The sequence below is a fragment of the Mustela erminea genome, chromosome 19 (assembly GCF_009829155.1).
Source record: "Mustela erminea isolate mMusErm1 chromosome 19, mMusErm1.Pri, whole genome shotgun sequence".
Taxonomy (NCBI): Eukaryota; Metazoa; Chordata; class Mammalia; order Carnivora; family Mustelidae; genus Mustela; species Mustela erminea.
The window spans coordinates 28704885-28714267 of record NC_045632.1 but is presented as its reverse complement, the minus strand read 5'-3'; the positions used below and the strand labels follow the sequence as shown (position 1 = coordinate 28714267).

The following is a 9383-nucleotide window of genomic DNA, read 5'->3' as shown; positions in this document are numbered from 1 at the left end:
TTTATTTATTCATGAGAGAGAGAGGCAGGGGAAGAAGCAGGGAACCCAATGTGCGACTTGATCCCTGGACCCCAGGATCATGACCTGAGCCAAAGGCAGAAGCTTAACCAACTGAGTCACTCAGCGCCCCAGCCAAGATCCTCATCTTAATCACACCTTTATTTTTATTTTTTATTTTTTGAGAGAGAGAGAGAGCTTAATGGGGGATAGGCAGAGGGAGAGGGAGAGAATCTCAAGCAGACTCTCCACTGAGCAGGGAGCCTGATGTGGGGCTCAATCTCCCAACCCTGAGATCATCACCTGAGCCAAAATCAAGAGTTGGACGCTTAACCAACAGAGCTACCCAAGCGCCCCTAAACCATATCTTTAAATTACCTGTTGCCACATAAGGCAACATTCTCAGGCTCAAGGAAGGAGTTAAATATTTGGGGCCGTTATTCAGGCTACTACATGTACTGGGCTGTTCTCCATGACAGGTCTTCCTGAAGCTTGTCCTTGGTGAACAAGCCCCCTGACTCCTGGCAAGGCCAGCCCCCCCTCATAAGGTCCCAACCCTTACGTGTCTCTGCTCAATCCCCAATCTGAAGATTCCCCTCTATCGATAGAACCTTCATTTCCTTTTTTTTGTTGTTGTTTTTTGAGAGAGAGAGTGCACCCACGTGAGTAGAGGGGACAGGCAAAGGGAGAAGCAGGTGCTCCACTGAGGGGAAGCCTCACATGGGGCTCAATCCGAGGACCCTGGGATCATGACCCGAGCCAAAGGTAGACACTTCACCAACTGAGTCACCCCGGCGCCTCTGTTTATTTCCTTCCTAGCCGTTATCACAGTGGACCTTATTTTCTGTATCTTCCAGTTCACTCGTTTTCTAACCACCTCTCCCCTCCTCACCAACCTACGTGCCTTGAGGACCGGGATGGTGTCTCTGTTGTTCTTCCACTGATGCTCCTACCATATCTGGCCCATAAATCATTGCTGAAGGAATTTCAGGAAAATGAAATTTACAATCCAAAGATGCTGCCACACGCAAGGACTGCTGTGTTGACTCCTCAGGGAAAGCTGGCCTAGTCGATCCCCACCTCTCTCCCAATCTTCTGTATCAGAACAGTGGACTGTGGACAGAAACGAACACCACGAGCAGAGAGCCCACAGGCAAGCCCGTATGCGGGAGCCCACGGACATGCCGCCGCGTTTCGCAAGCCAGGCCCCCAAAACCTGGCCAGGGAGCGGATCTCACTTTGGTGAGGAGCCCCCTGAGCTCATTCAATGCAGCTGAGAATGATTTCAGCGAGACCGTCTCAGGAGGCTGCTTGCTGAGAAGAGCTGTTCCAGAACCTTCTCCATCCTTCTCCTGCTAAAGACTCCTGGAGCCCACACTGGCCTTGCCACCCCGCAGGGCACCATGAGACTTCCACACGGCCTCAGACTTCACGCAGGGTTAGGCCTTTCTAAGCCGAAGCTCAGAGCGTTTTGTTTGCAGGCCTAGTTCTAAGAATTGCCTTTGCCCTAAACAATAAATGTTCTGGTGCAGACATCATTCTTCCCTCTCCAAGTAAAAAACTGTTGCTTTAATATCTGACAACATTCAGGAATTTTTTTTTAAATATTTGGTCACAATGAAGACAGCTTGGGTGGGAGGAGGGCTCACCACCGTTTTCTTCACTGTGACGATTTACAGTGTAAAATCCGTGGTTGCGTTTTTTTATAAAAAACAAACTGGGGAGAATAAAACAAAGTGGTTTGTAAATATTAACCAGTGTTCACAAATAATAATGTTTAAGTAGTAACACTTGCACAGTACCTGACAGTTTATAGAGGCTTCAACATACATCATTTGGGGGAAAAAAAAAATCCGGGAAAACATCTGTCTTATAAGGAAAAGTCTTTGATCTTGCCCCTGTAAACTTCTGATCCATAACTTTCTATCACGTAACACCGAACCACCTCTTCTGAATCTATTTTGGAAGTCTGCTGTCAGAGTCCCTCTCCCAGGCACCAGGCAGAGCCCTGGGGGAATCGCTCCAAATCCTGGCCAGGACTGATTCTACAACACTGCGTTTGGGTGGAGAGCGGCTTCCAAAAGCTTAACTGAAGACTAACTGATTTCCCTGGAAATAAAAGTGTGTGTGCGATATCAGCTGTAGTGTGGTCTTATTTTCCTTGAAAATCCAGAATGTCTGGGGGAACTAAGTGGCTGTCATGTGTCCCCTTTCAATAATGTCTTAAGTATCGGGAAGGACAGCAGGTAAATTATAGCCCTTCCCACCCTGCATTTGTGGCTCTAAATATCAAAGCTGGAAACACCCAGTATTCTGAATCCTTCCCATGTGCAGGGGTATCCAGAATGGGGGGAGGGACCAGATGTGGGGAACAGCCTGGAGAGATGACCACCCAGGAGTTGAAACCTGGCAGAAAGTTGCATCCTGAGTCCCCCTCCTCATTGTGAGTCAGGCGGGAAGGGGCCTCTCCTGCGGATCCAGGTCTCGAACCCACAATGATACGATAACATCCATGGGCCCTGCTGTCCTGTGTCAGATCAGCAGGAGGCAGGGAGGAGCTACCCTTCTGCGACACTCCGTGGACTGAATCTTGGGCAGAACCGGATGCAAAATCGGCTGCAGAAAAGTATGCTGTGAAGGACCCTGTTGCTCCTTCCTCTGCTGGAACAGAGATGACTTGTTGCACCAGCCCTGACCTGGGCAGGACACGGCTCTGTATCCAACTTCAGGGGTCCAAACCCACAGCCTGTTCGCAAACACGCTGAGATCAACACTGGCCCCAGGCTTCAGAGCAAGAGTCTGGTGTCTCTCTGGCCGAGCCTCTCCACTTCCTCGGCAGAGAACGTGTTGCCTCGGAGCCTAAAGGGGACAAAGCAAAGAGAGGTTCGGATGAGTGCTGAGCCTGGATGGTGCCTTTAATGGGAGGCTGCTACTTTCTAAACCTGGGCCTTGATGGCCTGGCCCTTGGGTCCTGCTGCAGCCCTGCCCTGCTGGCGTTAGCCTTGGTCCACCCAGGGCAGCTCACAAAATCATTGCGTGTGATGAAGCAAGACTTTGTGACTCTGCAGAGAAAATCTGCACCGGACCCAGCCGGCCCCAACTCCCCAAGGCCGGCGATTCTTTTTAAGGCAACAGCAGAATCTACCAAGAATGCAATGAGCAAACCCTTGTGCCCTCCCAAGTCCTGTCAACAGGTGGCAAATAACATCAGAACCCTTAAAATATCAGCCCGATGCTGGCTTCTTCCCCCTGGACGCAGAATGTGACATTTCCTATGACCATGTGATGGTTTAAAACAAACACAGAAACAAAAACCTGGACCCGAGGACCTCACGGTCTACAAGGCTTATGCAATCATACGGAAAGGAAAAATTTCTTCCCGACAAGTTTTTATTTTTAACTTCATCATCCAATATGTATTGTCACTGTTGCCTTGTTTTGATTTTTGAGGGAGGGACCGGTCCATCAGCATATGCAAAGCAGGGGTTACAAGTTTAAAGGGACAAGACAGGCCACATAGAGCAGTCAAAGGAGCCTGGTGCAGAACGCCAGACTTTCTGGGTATGCGATCGGCATGAGCTGCTCTGCCCATCTCAGTGGGGCAGCCCTACTCTACTCTGCTTACTTGCTGGCATTTCCCATGGGGACCCAGAGTTGGAAACCTTGGGAAGAAAACTCAGAAATATGATTTCCATGGGGGAATCTCCTAGTTTTGAAAGGTTGGCTTGTAGCTCAGTGCCTGAAACACGTACAGTGGGACATTCGCTCGTTACACACCAAACCGGGGGAAACCTTTCTACTTACTCTGGGAGTGAAATACATCCGTGGAAGGAAGGAGCATACATCTCTGAAGGTGAGACTCAGTGTTTTTTTCAAACACATGAAGGAATGTGGCTTTTAATTATAAAGATCTGGAAACACTGGGCAGCAGCACCTTCCTCCCCCCATCTACCCCCGCCCCCCAATGTCACCTCCATCCAGAGACAACAGCCCTGACCTGAGAAGGCAGGTGCAATGCCCCCAAGTTCATGTGTCCATGTCCATCTTCCACCACACCTCTTCCTACACTGTCACTGGGAACAGAAACCTTCCTGAATACTCGGGGTTTAAAAATGAACTACATGGTCCATGCTGGGATATGGGAAAACATCTTCCCCGGACAGAAATTAGATCCACTGCAAGCAGAATGGCATGGAATGTCAGAGCCCAGGGGGAAAATGCTCAGGTTTCCTCTTTCTCCTGGCCCCATTTTACAGATTGGAAAAAGGAGGCTCAAAGAGGTAAAGGGGATGGCCCAGGGGCCTTACCAGACTTCTAGGATGGTGTCATTCCTTTCCAGGGCCCGCAGGACGGCTTCTGCCCCAAAGTAGGTAATGGAGTTGTCAGACAGCCTGGAGAAGAAGATGGAAGGGTGAGCTTCAAGGATGCTTGGTTCTCCTCTTGGGCCTGTCCGATTAAAGGCATCTTTGGGAGAGGGCCAGCCTACAGTACAGAAGCCCACCTGCCCCCTTGACATGTCCCTCTTCTGTCTGAGATTCCCAAAGAACTCATCCACAAAGGCTCAAAGCCCCCAAGGAAATGCACCCCTCTGTCCCCCATTCCCCCAATTCGTGTATCTAGTCAAGTAGCTACTCCCTCTGGAAGGCGATCTGGCATGAGGGGTTAAGTATGTGTGTTTTACTCCCTGGGTTCCAATCCAGCTTATACTGCTCCTTTTTGGATTTCTGGCAAATTAATGCCAACTTCCTTTAGGTCTTCCTGTGTAAGACCTAAAAGAGCACCTACCTTGTGGAGTTTAAGAGTTAAAACAAAGGAATGGGGGCGCCTGGGTGGTTCAGTGGGTTAAAGCCTCTGCCTTTGGCTCAGGTCATGATCCCAGGGTCCTGGGATCGAGCCCCACATCGGGCTCTCTGCTCAGCATGAAGCCTGCTTCCCCCTCTCTCTGCCTGCCTCTCTGTCTACTTATGATCTCTGTCTGTCCAATAAATAAATACAATCTTAAAAAAAAAAAAAAAAAGGAATGGCCAAATGCATTTGGCCCCGTACTCAACTGATGGGAAATAATCAATAGACGGCAATATTTCCATTTGGGGAGTAGATGGGGGACACAGGGACATGGATTTGAGCAAATACAAGGTTGGCAGTTGATAGGGGAGAAGGCACCCTGTTAGGGACAATGGGGGAAGAGCCACTACCCTTTGCCGTTCTTTTAGCTCACAGCTTGGCCTTCGAGACATCTCCAGGATTTCAGGACCATCCAGGAAGCGGCCCCAAAGCCAACACTGATAATAACGAAGGGCCAGGATCTGCTGAACTCTTACAACGCACCAGCCCAATACCTCCGTCAGCTCAGTAACGCTCACGACCCTAAGAGCAGGGTCCCATTATTAATTACCCTCCTTTACACTCAGTGCCACTGAAACACAAATCCAAAGAGAAACAGTGGGTAATGTTGGAGCTGGGGTCCACACCCAACCCACCAGGTACTGGAGCCCTTACACTGAACCAACGTTTGGTAGTCACTTTGCCTGGAAAAAGAAGGAAGCAGGCTTTTTTTTTTTTTCCTTTTTTCTTTCTTCCTTTCCACCCCCCCCCCCAAGATACATAAGAAGCTTGCTTTTTTTTTTTTTTTTTTTAAGATTTTACTTATTTATTTGAGGGAGAATACAAGCAGAGGGAAGGGGCAGAGCAGACTCCTCTCTGAGCAGGGAGCCTGATGGGGGGCTCGATCAAGGACTCCAAGATCATGATCTGAGGCAAACTCAGATGTTTAACTGACTGAGCCACTCAGGTGCCCCAGGAAGCTCGCTTTAATGGGGAAACCATGAGGGATGATGGAATGCAGGGGTGCTTCATTCTACCAGGCAGCGGGGAACAAGGCCGGCTGCTATCCCTGGCAGCCCTTGGGGTTGCCTGAGCTAAGTCTGTGTCGGTGACAGAGGACAAACATGCCAAGTCCACACCTGGTTGGTACTAAAGTAACCAAGGTACTACTGCCAGACCCCCTCCCCCATGTGCAAAGCCTGGCGTCCCCCCCTTAGACCATCCAGGCATCCCCCAGTCCTCCCAGCTCCGTTTCACCCAAGTGACGAGTGGAAGTGTTTTCCCCCAAACATTTGGCAACTTCCTCGCCCCTGCAAAGCAACACAAACAAGTGTTGCCAGAGTGGCTGGCGGGCTGGCAGCAAAGCAGACACTCTCCCAGAGGCAGCTGTCTGCCCGCCTCGGAAGCCGAGCGTGTTCCATGGGCCACATTTGCCAGGGTGGATGCCACCCTTCCTGTCACACAAGGAGCTGTCTGAGGCTGTCCCTCTCCAGTAAGACCCTTGGTGCCCAGCAGGCACGGCTCCATCCTCGAGAAGCCCATGCACCAGCTGGTGATGATCCCTAGCTGGGCTCCTCCTCCCATCCTTTGTCCCTTTCCAGGGAGTGGGGGAGGCCCCGCCGAGCCCACCGCTAGGGGGGGCCACCGCTTCTGGCCAACGCTGCCGCCCTCCAGCTGGTGGCTCCTGGACCCTCCACAGGACCTTCAACCAGAGCCTACCCACCTTCACCAGCCTTCTCCACCACCACCAGCCTGATCCAAGTTTCCTTCATCTGCCGCCTGGAAGACAGCAGGAGCTCCTGCCTTGTCTCCCCACTTCCATCTTACCCCTCTCCCATCTGTTCTACACAAAGCAGCAAGTATGATCTCGTTGTGATGTAAATCAGATCATGTCACTGCCCAGATTAAAATCCTCCCAAGGCCTCTCAATGCCCCTAGAATAAAGCCCCAGATCCTTCCCATGGCTCTGAGGCCTACGTGCCCCACCCACCCTGCCCCTTCTCCCTCCACCCTCCCCTCCAACCTCATAGGTCCTGCCTGCCCTTCCCAAAACCACAAAGCTTTTTTCTGCCTCAGGGCCTTTGCACTTGCTGTTTGGGCCACCTGCGGTGCACATTCCTGAGACCTCAGCATTACAAGAACAATAATGTTTCTAGATTATTCAGGATTCAACTCCAATGCCACCTTCCCAGAGAGGCCTTGCCCAGGCAGCTACAACCCTGGCCCCTCCAGATACTCCCAGACACATCTTTCCCTTGAATTCTCTTTAGAGCCCTTATACATGTTCTTGTGTATCTGCTTACTTGTTCATTATCTGCCTCGCCCACTAGAACCGAAGAGCTAAGGGGGCTGAAGCCTGCTCTTTTCTTTCTACCACTCTATCCTCGGGGCCTCCAACAGTGCCTGGCACAGTTATTGTTCCGGAAATATTTTTTGCATCAGTACATAAATGGATGAATGTAGGCATGGATGCACAACAAAGAAATAAGTGAACGCACCATGAATAAAGGCAAGCGTGCCTGTTTGCACAGCATAAGAGAAACCACTGGCAATGATGGAAGAAGACATCTGCCTGAGCTAGAGATGAGCCCTGCCGAGGGCAGGCAAGTCCTGTAAACCCCATAGCGGATGCCATCGGCAACCCATCCATATGCCCTCAGCTTTCCCCTCTAACTCCAAGGGCTGCTTGCTGGGAAAACCTCCACACTCTGCCAGAGGACTTTCTAACAGACCCCCAGCATGTACTCGGCCATGTGCAGGGCAAACCGGAAGCCCTAGAAAATTCGTATTCCCACAAGCACACGGACGCAGGACAGGCAGTCGGTGGATAAATATCCCGGCTGCCTCGCTCCTCAGTTGGGGAGGGGTTTCTGGAGCTCCCCAGCAGGTCTGAGCTCCCGCTGCCCTCGGTGATAAGCAGGGTCATAACTGCCTGATGACACCCTTGTTCCTCAGTCCATGTCCTCCCCTATGTCAGGTCACTGACCTCTCAGCATCGTGAGCTGGGACCACCTCCCCAGTAAACAACTCTGTGTCTGCGGGATCCCTGAGTTAGCCGGGTGGGAAACTGCCCAGATTACTCACCCACCCCCAGCCCCCCTACCAGGTCAGTCATTGTCATCCCGGCTCTTGCTCACAGGGTCCTTACTTCAGAACTTTCAAACTTGAATTCTTCTCAAGTCCTTCGGCAAGAGAACACACACCTTCATCCTGGAGACGGTTCTCCTCCAGGCTGGCAAGAGCAAGAGAGAAAACCTGGTTGATACGGTAACGTTTATTAGGGAAGAGGATGTCATTAAGGATTAATCTGCTTCCCCCCTCCCCCAGTTAGAAAAGCCAACTTCTAAAAAATCTACATTTACAGAAAAAGTGAGAACAGGGAGAGTTGGGGGGTGAAGGTTTTCATTCTGGGGGTGCCTCTGGGAGAGAATTCACCCCAGGCTTCCTCATGTCCCAGTGACCTAAAAGCCATTTTCCGTTTCTTATTCATGGAAGCCTTATTCTATTTGGGCAGCCCTGTGCTTGATTCAAAAACAAACAAACAAACAAACAAAAAAAGCTGCATTTCCCACTCTCCACGATGGCCGTGTTGGCCAGTGATGTCCACATGGCCAAGTGCTGGTGATGGGGCTTCTGGAAGTCATCTTTCCAGGACAGAAACCTCGGTTGCCTGTGCCTCCTGCCCTTCCTGGATATACATACTGAATCTGGGGACACAAAAATAGTGCTGCAGGTATCAGAAGCCATCTGGTGACCATGAGGCACCCAACCTTGAAGCCATAGACTGAGGATGTAAAGGGACAGACAGACAGCGTCTTCAGGCCCCTGTTGGCCTGCTGGAGCCATTACACCAGCTCCACGTGCCGCCCCTGCCTCCAGACTGGTCCGACGTGAAGATGATAAATCCTTTACTGGTTTGAGCCCCTGGACATGGAGTTTTTCCTGCCCTGCAGCCCAGCCATGTCATCATAACTGATACACCCAAGGGTGAGACCTGCCACCTGCCATGAGAATTTCCAGGATATAACCAATGGGACGTCAGCAGAGCTATGGAGCCCTGCTGACAGCCAAGGCCACTAAAATATCCATTTTGTGACAATGATCAGAGGTTTCAATGCCCTTCCACTTCCTGGAGAAAGCAGCATTTATTTGATCTCCCTGATATAATCAGGGACTACCCAGAACACATCCTAGGAAGACCAGACTAGTGGCATCTAAAGGACGGGAAACCCAGAATCAGTTTCAGGTCAGCAATGTAAGTACAATTTAAAGTTCACCTTTTAACTTGCTCCAAACCCCACTCCACCTTCCAACGTGACCCTCACTCTACTTTCCAGTGTTTTTAGATACTCGCCTTAGAAAAACAGGACCCCTGGGTGCTCAGTGGGTTAAAGCCTCTGCCTTCAGCCCAGGTCATGATCCCAGCATCCTGGGATCAAGTCCCGCATAGGGCTCTCTGCTCAGCAGACAGCCTGCTTCCCCCTCTCTCTGCCTGCCTCTCTCCCTACTTGTAATCTCTGTCTATCAAATAAATTTTTTAAATTAATTAATTAATTAAAAAT

The 9383-nt window shown here is 50.7% G+C and overlaps 1 protein-coding gene across 7 annotated transcripts in view; it reads right to left on the bottom strand.

Annotated features, from left to right (window-relative positions):
• Nucleotides 1–1551: 1551 nt before the first annotated feature.
• NOD2 (nucleotide binding oligomerization domain containing 2) overlaps nucleotides 1552–9383 on the bottom strand; it is a 35078-nt gene continuing 27246 nt past the window's right edge. For 4 of the 7 annotated variants that reach the window (XM_032325309.1, XM_032325315.1, XM_032325313.1 and 1 more), the window contains 3 exons: nucleotides 7970–8053; nucleotides 4305–4388; nucleotides 1552–2856 (listed from right to left, as the gene is read on the bottom strand). In XM_032325309.1, coding sequence (XP_032181200.1) covers nucleotides 2784–2856; nucleotides 4305–4388; nucleotides 7970–8053 — 241 coding nt within the window. In that variant the 3' untranslated portion in view covers nucleotides 1552–2783. Of the gene's footprint in view, nucleotides 2857–4303; nucleotides 4444–7924; nucleotides 8054–9383 lie in introns of those variants that run through there. The other 3 variants (XM_032325311.1, XM_032325310.1, XM_032325312.1) reach the window with 3 other exon arrangements.